General features: G+C 46.6%; 1 protein-coding gene across 1 annotated transcript in view; it reads right to left on the reverse strand.

Annotated features, from left to right (window-relative positions):
- Window positions 1-316: 316 nt before the first annotated feature.
- The window catches only part of bmb (brambleberry), a 59330-nt gene continuing 40107 nt past the window's right edge, over window positions 317-19539 (reverse strand). Inside the window, exons 7-12 of the mRNA XM_072508034.1 lie at window positions 17143-17349; window positions 15928-16060; window positions 15040-15101; window positions 7135-7322; window positions 6350-6438; window positions 317-3131 (exon numbers count right to left, since the gene is read on the reverse strand). Of these exons, the coding sequence (XP_072364135.1) occupies window positions 3014-3131; window positions 6350-6438; window positions 7135-7322; window positions 15040-15101; window positions 15928-16060; window positions 17143-17349 (797 nt within the window). The 3' untranslated portion in view covers window positions 317-3013. The remainder of the gene's footprint in view (window positions 3132-6349; window positions 6439-7134; window positions 7323-15039; window positions 15102-15927; window positions 16061-17142; window positions 17350-19539) is intronic.

Consider the following 19539-nt stretch of genomic DNA (forward strand, 5'->3'; position numbering starts at 1 on the left):
GGCACCGCCAACCGTGCAGCACACCCCCCGGCACCTCGAACCGTGCAGCACATCTCCCGGCACCGCCAACCGTGCAGCACTCCTCCCGGAACCTCCAACCGTGCAGCACTCCTCCCGGAACCTCCAACCGTGCAGCACTCCTTCCGGCACCTCCAACCGTGCAGCACTCCCCCTGCCAGCCGTACTTCTCCCGGCAGCTGTGCGGCACTCCCCCGGAACTGCACTGAAATGAAGACCAGCAAAGGAGATGGTGGAAAGACATCCTTCAAATAGCGGTCAGGTAAAGGGAGAGACTGAAATTAAATCCATCAACCAGTTTTGGAAATCCAAATATATTTATTGAATAAAAAATTTACAAGATTAAAATGTTAAATAGTCTTGGTTATGCCCTGACCCCAAACACACATTACATTAGAACAGTGATTAACAGTAACCATCAGCAGGGAATTCTAGTCACGGCCATATTTCCAAAGTGTTGGAGTCATGGGAAATATTGATATTTATTCAGCCAACAATTCAAAATAAGACATTTAGTGTTATGATGCAACTAGCAGCAGACCCAAACAAAACACGTCAGGAAGGTGTGGGATTCTTGAACTTCACATAGTTGGGGTAAAAACCAGAGTTCTATCATTTCAAAAGGGGCTTCACATTATATCACAATGCAGTGCAGTAACATGCTTCAGAAAACAATTAGTGTTCATCATATTTACTTGGGAAAAGTAAACAAAACCTGAAAACTGGCTTTTTCGAATAAAAAAACCTCACATTAATACCAGATTACCCACGATTGCCGAAACAATCTTTCATTTCTGTCCAAATAATGACTTGGATGTTAATACACCACAGAAAACCCAAAGGAAACCAGAGACACCAAAATGAGTCATTTGTGTCTGTGCAAGGTCACAAGTTCAGATTTTACACCAGAGGTAGGTGACTGCGTCAATGGAGCATGACAAAATCAAAGTTACATAAGCAGATCTATCCTGCAGATCACCCGTCTTCCGAATATCCTTTCCTCAGCTTGAAAAAATTGACCATCCTATAACTGGGCAGAAGGCAGCAGAGCTAGATTGCATAGAGCGTTCAGCCCATCCCAGAGTAATGTGGGCAGCCAGTATATAACTCATTACATCCATCCGAACAGATTTAGTGAGCAGATAGTGTTCCACTGCATAAACCGGCAAACAACACATTTGCAAACGATTCAGCTTGAATGGATATTACATATTTTGAGTAGGAGTGATTTAATACCGGCGCACGCCAAGTTTGTGTATTTGTAACTTTTTAAAAAAGATTCAACATCAAGGAATCTTATGGCTCACAAAAAAGATTAAAATCAAGTTCTCATTTAACATCAGCCTGGGGTTAGCAGCGAGATGATCCTATCAGCAATTTGAATATGCAATCAGATCTTAGTGCTAATCTTGATTACTGAGCAGGAATACATTTCCAGCCCCAAGGAACTTATTTGACCTGATTAAGTCAGAGAACTAGGTTAACCTGCATATCATAGGTCAAATTGCCAGGACTTGCAGGTCTGGACTGGTCCACACGTTTGAATATCAATGACCTTTCATTCTTTAGGTGACCACTACCTAAACAAAACACTCAATAAAATGCATTGCAAGAGTACAAAGCCCTCCTCTTTAATACCTGCCTGCTGCTAAGGTTAAACCACACGGTTTTCTGTAGCGTAGACTCAGATTGTGCTCAAGTGGTGAGGCGGCCTGAAGACCGAGTTATGTATTTAAGGAGGTATTTCCAGTCCAACCTGATTCTCAATGTTACCTTAAATTGAGCTATTGCACAACATTATAACAAAACACCCCCGTCCATCCATGTCAGATGTCATTGCCAATATCCACGCAGAGGATTCTGACTACAATCAGATAGAAATTTACAGAGGAGACTGAATATGCCCACCAGTGCTGCAGACACAAGTACACGAATGATCAGGAGTGCGGGAAAGGAAAGTAACACTGGAGGTAGATAATGGTCAAAGCAAATGGAATGAATGTTACAAGAGCAAGCAGTCTTCATTAAATACAGAACAGGTAGCAGAGCAGAGAATTGGTTTAGCAGCAAAAGGATCAGTTACTGCACTGTTCCAACGGACAGAGTTCTGGAAAAAAGATTACACAAAATAAATTGCTCGTCAAAAAGGACCCTGCTGTGCCAACTAGGTCCATTTTGCTAACACACACAAATGTGCAAATTACTATAAATCTCAGAGGCCTCAGAAAAAAAGAGGAAGGGGTCCGATGGTAAAACAGGAATACAAAATAAAAACTCGGAAGTGGCTGTTCATGTAAACACACACTCTTGCCCAGCTGCTTTTCTCATCCCAAACCCCTTATCCAAGACCCAGGCTTTCTGGGAGTTTCGTACAGATCTTCTACAACTCTCATTTCACTGGGAGCTGTATTTGTTCACAGCCAGAATCCAACAACACTGGTTTCCAAATACCTTCAAAATACAAACGGGATTACATACTGGCAGCAGCTCACTTGTTGTTAGTAACCACATTCCCAGGGGCAAGAATCAGTCATCACATATGCACAATTCAACATGACACCTTAAAGAAAAATAACCATTTCATGTTTCAATAAAAAAGAAGATTAAAATCAACGAAAATGCTGAAAACACACGGCTGGTCTGCTGGCGGAGAGGGGGCGGACAGTCTAATGTCAAACTCAGTTGGAAACAGACGGGTCGAGTTACCAGCTCTCTATGAAGTGACACAGCCATATATATTTCTGTTGCCTGGTTCCAAACAGTTGTGCTGAATCTGCACAATTTGGACAGGGTTATGGAACAATGAACCATGAAGAATCTGGAATGTGTCTAATCGGACACATGTACCCAGAGTCAGAGATTTCTCCCCATTTATGCCAAACCAGTTTAAAAACCAAGTAGTTACAAATACAGGAATATTAAATTAACCAAATTTAAAACAGCATCAATACTCTTAACTGAGCAACAGTGATTTAGACTGAAGTAGATTTAACTGTTATGAAGTCTGCCCTGAACTGTGGACTCGACAGAATTCCTGACCAGTAACTGCTTTATTTCGGCATGGTTGACCAGTCTTTGTGATGCCGCAACAGGGTTGCCTTTGTGATAGAGATCTAACATCGAAAGGGGGGGGAAACAAAAAGGTTAGTTGCATTGTTAACTACATTTTAATTGCCCATTCATTTGTTGAGAAAGGGAAATTGATTTAACAATATAGTACAGTATCCACGATACCACAGATCTCACGTCATGGCATGATATCAGAAGTCCAAAAGTGGGGAAACCAGAAAGGGATTGGGAATAAATGCAGTCTATGTGATGCTCATTTGCCACCAGAGGGCACTGACCTACAAGTACAGCAGCAGCCTGTTCATCTGGGCACAATCACATCTGGACGTGAATAGTCCTTGTCACAGAATAAAACAGCAGAATAGGGGTTTTCAAACAAAAATAAATTATTTCTTCCACCTCAAAAAACCCAACTCACACCTATTTTCAGCCTTTTAAAATAGACCCTCTTCACCAGAAGTGGTTAAACAAATCAGGCAGTCTTATCGTAAACACTTATAACAGAGTTGATCTTAAATCGATGCTAAATTACCTCCTCATTAACCAGGGCAAACAAACTGATCTTTCAGTAGGTAACAAGGAAGTTAGACAAAGGAGAACCAGTGGACGTGGTTTATTTAGATTTCCAGAAGGCCTTTGACAAGGTGCCGCATAGGAGACTGTTAAATAAGTTAAGAGCCCATAGTGTTAAGGGTAAGATCCTGGCATGGATAGAGGATTGGCTGACTGTCAGAAGGCAGAGAGTGGGGATAAGGGGGTCTTTTTCAGGATGGCAGCCTGCGACTAGTGGTGTGCCTCAGGGGTCTGTGCTGGGACCACAACTTTTCACAATATACATTAATAATCTGGAGGAAATAACTGAAGGCACTGTTGCTAAGTTTGCAGATGATACAAAGATCTGTAGAGGGACAGGTAGTATTGAGGCAGTAAGGGGGCTGCAGAAGGATTTGGACAGGCTGGGAGACTGGGTAAAGAAGTGGCAGATGGAATACAATGTGGAAAAGTGTGAGATTATGCACTTTGGAAGGAAGGAATGGAGGCAGAGACTATTTTCTAAACGGGGAGATGCTTAGGAAATCAGAAGCACAAAGAGACTTGGGAGTCCTTGTTCACGATTATCATAACGTTAATGTGCAGGTTCAGTCGGCAGTTAGGAAGGCAAATGCAGTGTTATCATTCATGTTGAGGGGGCTAGAATACAAAACGAGGGATGTACTGCTGGGGCTCTGGTTAGACCGCTTTTGGAGTATTGTGAGCAGTTTTGGGCCCCGTATCTAAGGAAGGGTGTGCTGGCCTTGGAAAGGGGCCAGAGGAGGTTCACAAGAATGATCCCTGGAATGAAGAGTTTGTCGTATGAGGAACGGTTGAGGACTCTGGATCTGTACTCGTTGGGAATTTAGAAGGATGAGGGGGGATCTTATTGAAACTTACAAGATGCTGCGAGGCCTGGATAGAGTGGACGTGGAGAGGATGTTTCCACTTGAAGATAAAACGAGAAGCAGAGGACACCATCTCAGACTAAAGGAACGATCATTTAAAACAGAGATGAAGAGGAATTTCTTCAGCCAGAGGGTGGTGAATCTGTGGAGCTCTTTGCTGCAGAAGGCTGTGGAGGCCAAATCACTGAGTGTCTTTAAGACAGAAATAGATAGGTTCTTGATTAATAAAGGGATCAGGGGTTATGGGGAGAAGGCAGTAGAATGTGGATGAGAAAAATATCGCCATGATTGAATGGCGGAGCAGACTCGATGGGCCGAGTGGCCTAATTCTGCTCCTATATCTTATGATCAATATTTGCCTTGTAATTGTGAAGAGCTCATTCAGGTCAGCCCTCAACTTTTCAGCTGCAATGGCTTCTCAAATATATCCACAGCAAAATCCTAGTGAATTTACAAAGCACCTTTTCTATTCTCCCCCCAGGATTATCCAAACACTGGGTGGCATGTTGCGCAGTGGATAGCACTGGGACTGCGGCGCCGAGGACCCGGGTTCGAATCCCGACCCTGGCTCACTGTCCGTGTGGCGTTTGCACATTCTCCCCATGTTTGCGTGGGTTTCACCCCCACAACCCAAAGATGTGCAGGTTAGGTGGATTAGCCACACTAAATTGTCCCTTAATTGGATAAAAAATTGGAACGGTGAACAGATGGTTTCCAGTAGAAGAAAAAAAAGTGGTGGTGTTGGGGGTGGGGGCAGAGGTCAGGGAAAGAAATAATAACTTTTATACAGTGTCCTTCAGAACCTAAGTTAGCCCAGAGTGCTTCACAGCCGGTTTGGACTGTACAGGTGTGTGATGAGAAAAGTTGAACAATGCATTGAGTTTTTGAACACTGCAGCTGGCCAGATGTTGTTGATCTTCTCCACTGCAGTTCCAGTGTATCTGGTTATCACTTTGAAATCACAAAAAAGTTACAGCAAGTGATTAGAAGATAAATAGATTGTTGGCATTTATTGCAAGGGAACTGGAATATAAAAGTAGGGAAGTTTTGCTGTAGATGTACAAGGCCTTAGTGAGACCACATCTGGAATACGGTTTACAATTTTGGCCTTCTTCGTTGAAAAATAATAGATTTGTTTTAGAAGCAGTTCACTCGACTCATTCCTGGGATGGACGGGTTGCCTTATGAGGAAAGGTTGAACAGACTGGGCCTATATCCATTGGAGTTTAGAAAAATGATATGTGATCTTATTGAAAGATTCAAATCCTGAGGGATTTGATAGGGTAGCTAAGAGGACGTTTCCTCTTGTCGGCGAGATGAGACGAGGGGACATTTTTTTTTAAAAGAATAAGCCCTTTAAAGAGAGAGAGGAGGAATAATTTTCTTTCTCTGAAGGTTGTTGGTCTTTGGAATTTTCTTCCCAGACAGCAATGGAGGCTGCGTCATTAAGGTAGAGTTGGAGAAGGGAGTTAAGGGTTATGTTAGGCGGACCGAAAGGTGGAGTGGCGACTATAACCAGATCTGCCATGATCTTACTGAATGGGGAACAGGTTCGAAGGACCTCCTCTTGTATCCCATGTCCCTATTGCCAAGACCCTACTGCTTTCTTTGCCTTGTCATCACTTAGCACCAAGTGTATTCCCATCTTGTGCATCAATTACCTACTAAAATCAGTTATTAACATTCCCTATTAATTTTCTCTACTTCCCCTCTGTAGTTTTGCCACATTCTAATTTTTCTGACTTCATCTACTTTGCTTAGCTGCTGGTTTGAAATCTCCCTTTTCCTCCATGGCACTTTGCATTCCACGCTGGGATACTCACCCACTGCTGGCAGCAGAGTGATTGAGAGTGAAGGTTTCAGCTTCACACACGCAGGCACTGGGATTCAGGGAAGCCCCTTCCACAACAATCTAAACCAGGGATCAAAGACACAATACAAATGTATCAATAAACTGGAGTAAGGAACAACTAAGATATCACGCCTGGAGTACCATATCCAGTTTTGGTCTGGTTATTTTAAGAAAGAATATAAATGCGAATCAGTTCAGAGAACTTTGGTGGAACGCAGTTTGACTTTCTAAACGTCCTGTTATTACTTCCTTAATAATGGATTTTAACAGATGTGAGCTGATGGAGACTTGCTAACAGTCGGGACAGGGATGAAACATAAAACTACAACTGAAATTGCTTTGTGCCACAGTTCGCTTGGTAAGTTGTCTAAATGATCATTCAACAGGGTAGCAGAGGTAAGCATCAGGAAGCAGGAACCTGAAGACATTTTGCTGCAGCAAATTGACGTTGAAATTGACATATTCAGTTACAGCCTGTGCTGGATAGTGCAAAACCTTTTTTAGTCTCTCAATGTATCAGATTGCATCAGTACAGTTCGGGGCCTTAGCTGGAAAAAAAACAAGCATTTTCTGTGAATCTAGACAAACAGTAAAGGGAGAGGTAGACAACCCAATCACCATGAGGCAGAAATGTCCCTCTAATCATTTGGAGTTAGATTTTAAATTCAGGTTCTAGGTGATGCAAGTGTGGATAGAGTAAACTAAACACCTTGCTCCCAAACAGCTAGATTTATGGATTTTTAAAGATAAACATACATTTCGCTGAGTGACCTCCCAACGAGCAGAGTTGGTCAATCCCAGTCTTTTCTTCAAGATGGGCATGGAGCTTATCGGAGTTTTGGAGACATATTCCAATGGAGTGGCAGTGTGAGATGATGCCTGGGCTGGAGTCTCTATCACAGGGCTACTTCTGATAAAATCTGCATTCCTCAAACCATAGTTATCTGAAACAGGAGAAAAAAAAGTTAGTCCTTCCAACTTCAACATGTTCCTGCCTTCTCTGTCTGAAGTAGTTTCGGGGGAATACAAGAGATACATATTTCATACGGTTTCCAACTCCAATCAATGAACACTCCAGACGGAAAGGCCAAAGTTCAAGAAAGTTCTCGAAGCATTGTCCCAGAGAGGTTGTGCTGTGTTCACTGAGGCACCTTGCTGCCTACACCATCCACTGACCAACAGGATGCAGAGTCAGCTGAGGCAGTGCTTGAATCCACTCTCAGCCTGCTTTGGAAGGATGCACAAATATTAGAGGGGCTGCAGAATAGATTTAGAAGAATAGTTCCAGGGATGAGGCACTTGGACAGATTGGAGAAACTGGGGTTGTTCTCTTTAAATAAATTATAGACATGATTTTGAATGCCTTGAGGCGTGTAGAAAGACAATTTTGGGAGAAACCGTTCACAATTGTAGAAGAATTGTGAACTAGTAGACATATTTTAAACCTTCGTCGCTAGTTTTGTGAGTGCCATGAAGAATCCAGCACGAGTTTCAAGGATACAACGAAATAACATTTATTTACAATAACATATATATATATATATATATATATATATATTATGTTATTGTAAATAAATGTTATTTCTTTGTATCCTTGAAACTCGTGCTGGATTCTTCATGGCACTCACAAAACTGGCGACGAAGGTAAAAGTGAATAGCTGTCTACACTGCTGAAGCCACCTCCCTGGATTTTTGTTGGATACAGGTTGGAAGTTGTTTTCTATTATACCATGCCTCTGTACGGACGTTTGGATGTTTTTGATGCTGCGCTGGAAAGCTGGAACCAGTATGCACAACGGATGCGTTACTATTTCCGGGTAAACAATATCACCGAACACGAGCGCCAGGTGGTCATATTGCTCACCTGTTTGGGGTGATTAGAAGCCTTACGTACCCAGCTGCGCCGGACTCCAAAACGTTTGATGAACTTGTGAATTTAGTGGGCCAGCATTTTAACCCAACCTCGTCCACGATAGTCCAACGTTACCGGTTTAATACGGCTGAGAGGACCCCAGGAGAATCCCTTGCCGACTTTCTATCCAGGCTACGCAGGATTGCGGGGTACCATGACTATGGTGAGACCTTGTCAGAAATGTTACGCGACCGTTTGCGGTATTAACAATGCGGCCACCCAGAGAAAGTTGTTAGCTGAGCCAACATTGACTTTTCAACAGGCCATTCAAATAGTATTGTCCCGAGAGAGGGCAGAGCGAGGAGTACAGGAGCTACAGGGAATGGAAGTGCATGTCTTGGGGCGCAACCCCTTCCGTCCGAAAACGTCCCCCCGCACGCCTGCGGTACCTTGGGCGAGGCGATGTCTGGATCGACGCCAGTGGCTGTCGGACATTCCACCCCGAAGGGAGCCTTCTCCAGAACCAATGGATGAGGAGCCATGTCCGTGTCAGACTTGTAGGCGCCGACCCCATCGCGGACGCCGGTCCTGGGGGCGCCAGAGGCGCCGTCGTTCCGACCGAAACTGGGACCAGCCCAGGGCCCGTACCTTCCATGTGGATGAATCTGCGGTGACTACCCCTGAGGACGTGGAGACGGAGGACGACTGCCTGCAGCTGCATTGTATGGCAGCTCCCCGTGTGGCCCCCATTAAGGTGACCGTACGGGTCAATGGTCACCCGCTTGAGATGGAGTTGGACAGTGGCGCAGCGGTCTCCGTGATCGCCCAGAGGACATTCGACCGCATCAAGCAGGATATACAGACCCTTACATTAACTGACACACAGGCCAGGTTTGCCACCTACACGGGGGAACCATTGGACATTGCAGGAACTACGATGACCCCTGTTGTTTATGGACGCCAGGAGGGGCGTTTCCCACTTATCGTGGTGCGCGGCCATGGACCCAGCCTGTTGGGTTGGGACTGGTTGCGCCATTTGCGGTTGCAGTGGCAGCACATCCCCCAAACAGTTTCTGGAGGGTTGACTGAGGTGCTAGGGCGATACCCAGATGTATTCCAGCCCGGTTTGGGGAAAATAAAAGGGGCCGTAGCCCGTATCCAAGTCGAACCAGGAGCCATGCCGCACTATTTCCGAGCGCGCCTTGCGCTTTGCTCGAGAAGGTAGAAGGGGAGCTCACTCGTTTGGAAACTTTGGGTTTTATCAGGCCCGTCCATTTCACTGACTGTGCAGCACCAATTGTACCTGTAATGAAGCCAGATGCCACAGTTCGCTTGTGCGGCGACTATAAACTTAGTGAATACAGCTTCCCAACTCGACCGATATCCAATGCCTCGCATAGAGGATCTCTACGCAAAGCTTGCAGGTGGACTCTCGTTCACAAAATTAGATATGAGTCACGCCTACCTACAGTTGGAGCTGGACCCTGCCTCCCGACCATATGTAATGATTATACACACCGGGGCCTGTATGAATATACACGTTTGCTCTTTGGAGTATCCTCTGCCTGCGTTATTTTTCAACGCGTTATGGAGGGCATTTTGAGAGGTTTACCGTGTGTCGCTGTCTACTTAGATGACGTTTTGATCACAGGGACGTCGGAGCAGGAACATTTGGAAAGTCTGGAGGCTGTCCTTAGACGCTTTTCAGAGGCTGGAGTCCGTTTACGTCGCACAAAGTGCGTCTTTCAGGCGAAGGAAGTAGTCTACCTGGGTTATCGGGTGGACCGCGAAGGTTTGCACCACGTCGCAGAGAAGGTGCGCGCGATTCAACAGGCCCCCGCCCCGACTGACACTTCGCATCTTCGTTCTTTTCTCGGCCTCGTAAACTATTATGGGAAGTTCCTCCCCAATCTGGCAACTTTGCTGGCCCCGTTGCATCTTCTGCTAAAGAAAAATCACACCTGGGTTTGGGGTCAGCCGCAAGAAACCGCTTTCCGGCGGGTAAAACAACAATTGTCGTCGTCTGGGTTACTAACCCACTATGATCCTGGAAAGCCTTTGCTCATCACATTTGATGCATCCCCATATGGTATTGGGGCTGTCCTGTCCCACAAGATGGAGGACGGGGCCGAGCGGCCGATAGCTTTCGCCTCTCGCACATTTGATTGCAGCGGAAAAAAAGTACGCGCAGATCGAGAAGGAGGGCCTGGCAGTGGTCTTTGTGGTGAAACGTTTCCACCAGTACGTGTATGGCCGCCACTTCACTATCGTGACTGATCATAAGCCTCTGCTGGGACTTTTCAGAGAGGATAAGCCAATACCACCCATTGCTTCCGCACGGATCCAGCACTGGGCTTTGTTGCTCGCTGCATATGAGTATTCTCTGGAGCACAAACCAGGAACGCAGATAGTGAATGCCGACGCACTGAGCCGCACTGAGCCGATTGCCTTTATCGACCTGCCCCATGTCGACCCCCACGACCAGTGAGGTGGTTGCAACCCTAAACCTTGTGGACACCTTGTCTGTCACGGCATCACAGATCCGTGAGTGGACCCAGACGGAGCCAGTCCTGTCAAAGGTTCGGCACATAGTCCTGTATGGTGGGCAGCATAGACAGCTCCCAGGCGAGTTGCGGGCATTTTCCTCCAAGCTGTCAGAATTCAGCGTGGAAGACGGCATCCTCTTGTGGGGGACGCGTGTGATTGTCCCGGAAAAAGGACAGGAGCTGATACTGAGAGACTTGCACAATGGGCATCCAGGTGTGACCAAAATGAAAATGTTGGCCCGGAGTTATGTTTGGTGGCCAGGCCTCGACGCCGATATTGAAAAGGTGGCCCAAAACTGCTCCATTTGTCAGGAGCATCAGAAGCTTCCGCCGGCCACGCCCCTACATCACTGGGAATGGCCAGGGCGGCCTTGGGCGCGTTTGCATGCGGATTTCGCCGGCCCTTTCATGGATCCATGTTCCTTTTATTAATCGACGCCCAGTCTAAATGGCTAGAGGTGCACAAGATGCTAGACACAACGTCCTGCGCAACAATTGAGAAGATGAGTTTGTCTTTTAGTATACATGGCCTCCCCGAGGTGCTGGTCACAGATAACGGCATTCCATTCACCAGTGAGGAGTTTGCGAGGTTCATGAAGATGAACGTCATACGCCATATCCGCACTGCCCCTTACCACCCGGCTTCAAATGGGCTGGCGGAGCGCGCAGTGCAGACAATCAAACGAGGCCTAAAGAAGCAGTCTTCCGGGTCAATGGACACGAGACTGGCTCGCTTTTTGTTTTCGTATAGGACCACCCCCCATGCGGTGACTGGGGTAGCTCCCGCAGACCTCCTAATGGGCCGGAGAGTTTGCACCCGCCTTAGTATGGTTTTCCCGGACATTGGCGCAAAAATACGCCACACACAAGAACGGCAGGGACAGGGGTTTTCTCGGCATCGGCCGATTCGGCAGTTTGTGCCCGGTGACCCAGTGTTGGTTCGCAATTTTGGTGGTGGTGCCCAGTGGGTCCCTGGTGTAATCTTCCGCCAAACGGGCCCTATATCTTACCAGGTGCAAGCACAGGGTCATCTCCAGCGCAAACATGTAGACCACGTTCGGTCCAGAAGACTATCCCTTCCAGAGATTCCCCGCCCCCAGAGTTCATTTCTACAGCCGCAGAGACCAGAGACAATGGAAAGTAGTCCTCACAATCTTCCTCTGGTGCCTCACTCAAAGCCTGCGCAGGTCGTTACAGAACCGTGTGGAGATAGAGACGCCGAGATGACAGAGGCAGCAGACTCTGACTCCGAGATGGAGACACAGGATGCATCAGAGGGGGAATCCTCAGACCCATGGGCCGTGGATGTACAACCGTTACGCCGTTCATCACGGAAGCGCCGGTCTCCGTCTCGTTACACGCCGCCCGATTCAGCGCCTCGTGCAAATGGTGTCCGGCCTGCGGCAAAACGAGTCCGACGCCCTCCTTCGCCAGGGTCTTCGGTGGATTCCTTGGACTTTGTGGGGGAAGGATTTTATAACCTGCCTGCTTACCATTGGCTGGGGACTAATGACAATCCCACAATCCTGTGGGAGTATGCGCTTCCCCAATGAGGAGGGCGGAGAAATCATTAACAGACTCCCTGTATATTGCTGCTGATAAAAATGGAGGAAATGGTTTTGGGTCCCTTTGGCCCTCGTACACGCTCCTCCAATGGAACCTTGGAACCTGTTGAATGAAGGTGAAGCCTTCCGGTGTCGGAAAGTATGGAGTTTCCATCTGTCCAAAGTTCTGCATTTTCTTCCGTAAAATTTTAGCAAATAAAACCCCCCCCGAACTTGTAAAAAACAATTTTTTTTTAAATGAATAAAATAAATGAAAAAAAAAATTAAATGATGAATAAAATCCCCCCCCGGAATTTGTAAAAAAAAAAAATAAAATGAATAAAATAAATGAATAAAACCCCCCCTGAAATGAATAAAACCCAGCACGGTAGCATTGTGGATAGCACAATTGCTTCACAGCTCCAGGGTCCCAGGTTCGATTCCGGCTTGGGTCGCTGTCTGTGCGGAGTCTGCACATCCTCCCCGTGTCTGCGTGGGTTTCCTCCGGGTGCTCCAGTTTCCTCCTAGAGTCCAAAGATGTGCAGGTTAGGTGGATTGGCCATGATAAATTACCCTTAGTGTCCAAAATTGCCCTTAGTGTTGGGTGGGGTTACTGGGTTATGGGGATAGGGTGGAGGTGTTGACCTTGGGTAGGGTGCTCTTTCCAAGAGCCGGTGCAGGTCGAATGGCCTCCTTCTGCACTGTAAATTCTATGATAATCTATGAAAACAAAAAGCTGCGACCTGTTAAAAAATTAGCGGCCGCACTGCGCATGCGCGCCCGATCATCTGTGCGCATGCGCAATGCGGCTGAATTTGTTTTTACATGTTCGTGGCCATTTTAGAGGTGGCTTGCAGCCGGCGTTATTAAAAGCCGGCTGCTGCGCTGGGATTCGAGCGATCGGGATCGCCGCAAAGGACGGCTCCGCGACCCACCCACGGGTCGTGCCCCCGAGTTTGAAGAACACGGCCATAATTGATTCTACACATTTATCCCCCCACAAAGATTGTGGAACTCCTCATCTCTTGCAGCTTCAGGCCTTTAAAACCCAAGCTTAGGATCACAACCACTAATTCAACTGAAATTTTCCATTCCCCCACCACACACAACCTTGCCTCTGGTACTATGCACCTTTGCACAACACTGTTATAACACAATGCTATGTTTTTTTAAAATAAAACCAGACAGGTCCAATGGTACCAAACTACTGTGGGCTAGATCTGCATGTGACTGGAATTACCAACCTGGAATATGCAACCATGGAAGATCCATTATCGAAATAAAGCAGCTCCTTCAATAAAGCAGCTCCTACAATGCGTTTTTTTATGGATATGCTGAGGGGTGCGGGAAAGGAATCCTTTATAAATTCACTTACTGAGTGTCAGGTTTTAAGGGCGGCACGGTGGCGTAGTGGTTTGCACTGCTGCCTCACGCCGCCAAAGACCCGGGTTTGATTCCAGCTCCAGGCATTGTCCGTGTGGAGTTTGCATATTCTCCCCATGTCTGCGTGGGTCTCACCCCCACAACCCAAAAGATGTACAGGGTAGGTGGATTGGCCACGCTAAATTGTCACTGGAAAAAAAATAATTGTATACTCTAAATTTAGAAGTGTCGGGTTTTGTCCTGGTGGCGTGATTATTAAACGCAAATATTACTGGAAATTTAAATCTGTGAAAAAAAGCCAGTATTTCAATATCAATTATGCCATGTACCTCAAACCGAGTCAAGTCTTATTTACTTTTAATTAAGGGAGGAGAAATACAATTGTTGAATCATGTTCTCTCCTATCGTAAGTTAGCCTAATCTCAGTTTCCAGTTACAAATATTGGCAGAGCCAATTAACTGATAGTTCCCCGTTTACAATACATAGTCCAGTCACCATGTACCCAAGAAATTCACGTGGGTGAAGCACCGATGTGATGTATGCGCTACATCAAAGCATGTCCTTGCATCCTTCCTGTAATTACTAAACCCTCTGGTCTGGCTCCTGTCGAGCTCTCATAATCAAACAGGTTTAACCCAAGTCACAAACAGTTTAGAACTGTAACTATGACATATTTTCTTGGTCAAAATCTGAATAATTTGTAACTCTTCCCTTTAGCCAGTCACTGTTACCCATCTTTCAAAACAGTCAGTGCTTCCCCACCCACCCTCTAAATCCTAATTCTAACTGCTACTCAGAACCTGCTGTTCCTCTAATATGTTTGAACGTTGTGACCACCTAGCTATGTTCACCTCCCCATCACTTACACCCAGTTTGCACTTAGTCCAAAGAACAAAGAGATCACAGCGGTTAAGTCACCAATGACATCCACCATGACTGCTGCATTATTCTCCTTTCCCCTCCTGAGTCAATGACTCCACCGTAAAAGGTTCACTTCTGTAGCACCCTTATTTGATTGCATTTATACCATCCCATCACAGCCAGCACATCTTCTGCCATGGCTTCTCTTCCCACCTACCCTTTGAGGAATCCATCTGTCGACATTTTCTATTCCTCTCTATGGGGAGACCTCAGTAACATTTGCAATCCTGGGTGGGGAAGTCAGTTTTCATTCTTGCATTGTTGACACATAACTCTCCTTCTCAAATCACCACCAAAAACCCAGTGCTCTCATATTCCTCCTCAGTGGCAACATAAAGTGACAATTTCACTTTCTAAACAACACATGGTTTCCTCCGGGTTTAAACTTCTAACTTGTTTGCAACAAATATTTACCTGGCAAGCCATCACATTCTAGTTTCTCAAGTTCTTCCTCCAAGCTGAGGATGTCATGCTTTCTGGAAAACAAACGTCTTATTGAGTATTCTTGTGCACGTCACCAAACACAAGTTCATAGATCACAGATCATAGTTCATTTAAATAGTCAAAAGAAATATAAAACCAGTCCCCCATAGGTCAGCATAAACAGCCTGGTATGGCAACTGCTCGGCTCAAGATTACAAGAAACTTCAGAGAGTCGTGAACACAGCCCAGTCCATCACATGAACCTGCCTCCCATCCATTGACTCCATCTACACCTCCGGCTGCCTGGGGAAAGCGGGCAGCATAATCAAAGATCCCTCCCACCCGGCTTACTCACTCTTCCAACGGGCAGGAGATACAGTCTGAGAACACGCACGATCAGATTCAAAAACAGCTTCTTCCCCGCTGTTAGCGGACTCTTAAATGACCCCCTTATGGACTGACCTGATTAACACTACACCCCTGTATGCTTCACTCGATGTCAGTGTAGTTACATTGTATACCTTGTGTTGCCCATTACGTGTTTTCTTTTTCTTTTCTTCCCATGTACTTAGTGATCTGTTGAGCTGCTCGCAGAAAAATACTTTTCACTGTACTTCGGTACACGTGACAATAAACAAATCCAACTAGCAAGAATCACTAGACAGCAACAATATCCTAGCCTTTTTACCCCAGTCCTAACAAAGGAATATTTAATGTATTCCCGCTATTGTCCACCTCAGATTAACTAACGTCATCGACAAGGACTAAACCAGAGACTACCCTGATCTGAATGGCTTAGCAGCTGATGGTCAACGATAAGCTCTTGCAAGCCTGTGGTATAGGAGAGAGAAAAAGGAAGGGATAAAGTCCAATCCATACCTCTCGGGTGTGGAGGTGCGAAACCCAGTCTGAGAGTTGTAGAAGTTTGACGGCACAATAACAGGAGTAGATGGGCGACCTTGTAGAACCTTTCTCTTCCAGAAACTAAGGTAGTTAATCAACATCCAGTTACCTAAACAAAAGATAAATAGAAAGAACCACCTTTTTAAACAAACAAAATTCTACTATAAAAAGGAAAAAGAAAAATCCATCTGCCCCTTACAGTTGCATGCTAGTAGGAGAATCTTGGATTCCTTTTTATGTTAATTGCCATTTAATTCTCATATTCTCTCTTTGCCAGTTTTATTTTCCTCTTTACCTTCCCTCTCAATAGGTAACTATCAGAATTCTGAAGTGATCCATTTGCCACAGAGTCCCTGCAGTGCAACAGGAGGTCAAGAGGACCCTTCCTAGGCCGACTCCTAACCCCGTAACCCCACCTAACCTGTACATCTTTGGACTGTGGGAAGAAACCGGAGCACCCGGAGGACACCCACGCAGACACGGGGAGAAAGTACAAACTCCACACAGGACAGTCACTCAAGGCTGGAATTAAACCCAGGTCCCTGGTGCTGTGATGCAGCTGTGATAACCACTGTGCCACAATTCCAACAAATACAAATGCGTGATTATTTTTCTTTTAAAAACAAGTGGAATACTGATGGAGAAACACTTTCCCCCTCACATTTGTACCTACTTTTGGAGCAGAGAGTTCATTTCTTGTATGTGAACTGACCTCAAGTTTTAAACTAAAAGACATAAACAATAGAATTAAGTAATTATAATAATAATCTTTATTAGTGTCACAAGTAGGCTTACATTAACACTGCAATGAAGTTACTGTGAAAAGCCCCTAGGGAGAATTCAGAATGCCCAATTCACCCAGCAAGCACGTCTTTCGGGACTTGTGAGAGGAAACCCACGCAGACAGGGGGAGAACGTGCAGACTCTGCACAGGCAGTGACCCAAGCCGGGAATCGAACCCGGGTCCCCGGAGCTGTGAAGCAGCAGTGCTAACCACTGTGCTACCGTGCCGCAATTATTCTAACCCCACTTCCCTAATTTACATTTACATCTGTTCATGAAATGGAAGCATTATCCATCGAGATTAAATGGGGTTGAATTTTCAAACTAGAGTCACAATCCCATCTCCTTTTCAGGTTTTTTACGTGATAAATGGTTATCCGTCTGTACCCCCCCCCCCCCCCAACTTACCAATTACAGTCATAAATAGAAAGAGACTGAGACACTTGAAGTCCATGGAGGCACAGTGGTTAAACTGAGACAGAGCGTTCAACACCACCAGAATCAACAACACAGCTCGGGAGAAACCTGGAGTTTGCAAGAATGTCATGATGAGAGCAGCAACCAGAAAATAGCTGACATGTACTGTACACGTGTAGATCACATGAAGGTTGTTTCCTGCAATTACAAATTCAGTACAGCAAAGTAAATTCGTTACAACTAAAAAAGTAGGTTACTTACTGGTCTATAATAAGTCACTGCAATCCAAAAATCTAACTAAAGAATTACAATCTTAGCTGAGCAACATAATACAATCACACATGCAACATTTTTATGACAGCACTGGGCTGTTCATTTGGAGCATCAAGGAAAGAGATAAGAGTCATGCAGAATATGGGGACCATGAACAGTCCCTGGTATTTGCTGGATTAATACAACTGACTGATTAGAAGCTGGCAGACTGAGACTTCCGGGTGCGGCGATGACCAGCTGAGTCGCACGTTTCGGCAGCTCCCTGTGAAACGGACTTTTGGGCTCTTGATAAGAGCCCCAACGGCAATTTTGACGGCTAAAAACACTGCGGTAAACCAGAAGGGAATCCCCCCTGGATACGGATGGAAAAAGGAGGAGAGAGTGGCCAGATTGCAGTGGATCCTTTAGAACAGCGGCAAGGAAGGCAAGCAAAAACCAAGATGGCGCCGGAAGGTGGCAGTTTAACATGGGGCCCTGAACAACAAGAGTTCTTGAAATGCTGTGTGGAAGAGATCAAAAAGGAAATGAAGAAAGAGCTGTTGGCCCCGATACTACAGGCGATCGAAGGGCTAAAGGAGGAACAAAAGACCCAGGAGCGGGAGCTTCGGGTCGTGAAGGCAAAGGCAGCCGAGAATGAGGACGATATACAGGGCCTGGTGGTGAAGACGGAGACGCAGGAGGCACATCAGAAACGGTGTGGAGAAAGGTTGGAGGCACTGGAAAACAACGCAAGGAGGAACAACCTGAGGATTCTTGGTCTTCCTGAAGGTGTGGAGGGAGCGGACGTCGGGGCATATGTGAGCACGATGCTGCACTCGTTAATGGGAGCGGAGGCCCCGGCGGGTCCGTTGGAGGTGGAGGGAGCATACCGAGTGATGGCGCGAGGACCGAGAGCAGGAGAAATTCCCAGAGCCATAGTGGTGAGATTCCTCCGTTTTAAGGATAGAGAAATGGTCCTTAGATGGGCGAAGAAAACTCGGAGCAGTAAATGGGAGAACGCGGTGATCCGCGTTTATCAAGACTGGAGTGCGGAGGTGGCGAGAAGGAGGGCGAGCTTTAATCGGGCCAAGGCGGTGCTTCTTAAAAAGATGATAAAATTTGGAATGCTGCAACCGGCAAGACTGTGGGTCACATATCGAGGGAGGCACCACTACTTTGAGACGGCGGATGAAGCGTGGACTTTTATTGTGGAAGAAAAACTGGAATGAGCGGGTTATTAAAAAGAACGTTCGAACAAAGTGGTGGGGCGAATGTGGGGGGCAAAGAGGGGTTTTATGTACTAATCCTGCGATGTGGTAACTTTTCTCTCTCCCACAGGTGGTGATGGGGGGAGGAGGGGAGGTGGAGGAGATGGGGCGTTGGCCATTGGGGGCGGGGCCAAGGGAGAAGCGCGGGCTTGGTTCCCGTGCTATGATAATCATGGCGGGAATAGAGAAGCAGGAAGGAGGGGGCGTCGCACGGTGCGAGCCGAGGTCACGGGGGAAGCCGAGGTCAGCCAGAGTTTGCTGACTTCTGGGAGCAATATGGGGGGAGTAATTACGCTAGCGGGGGGGGGGGGGGGGGGTGGGAGGGGGGAATTACTGGGTTGCTGCTGCTGAGGAGAGGGGGGAGCTGGTATGGGAGAGGATGGGCGGGGGGGGCACCGCCTGGGGGAGATACAGCTGCGTGGGAACCGGGTGAGGAGCTGGAAAAAGGTGATGGCTAATCGACAAGGGGGGGGGGGGGGGGGGGGGGGGTAGGAAGCCCCCAAACTCGGCTGATCACGTGGAACGTGAGAGGGCTGAACGGGCCGATAAAGAGGGCACGGGTACTCGCACACCTTAAGAAACTTAAGGCAGATGTGGTTATGTTACAGGAAACGCACCTGAAACTGATAGACCAGGTTAGGCTACGCAAAGGATGGGTGGGGCAGGTGTTCCATTCGGGGCTAGATGCGAAAAACAGGGGGGTGGCTATATTAGTGGGGAAGCGGGTAATGTTCGAGGCAAAGACTATAGTGGCGGATAACGGGGGCAGATACGTGATGGTGAGTGGCAAACTACAGGGGGAGACGGTGGTTTTGGTAAACGTATATGCCCCGAACTGGGATGTGCCAATTTTATGAGGCGGATGCTA

Source organism: Scyliorhinus torazame, chromosome 6 (assembly GCF_047496885.1).
Source record: "Scyliorhinus torazame isolate Kashiwa2021f chromosome 6, sScyTor2.1, whole genome shotgun sequence".
NCBI lineage: Eukaryota > Metazoa > Chordata > Chondrichthyes > Carcharhiniformes > Scyliorhinidae > Scyliorhinus > Scyliorhinus torazame.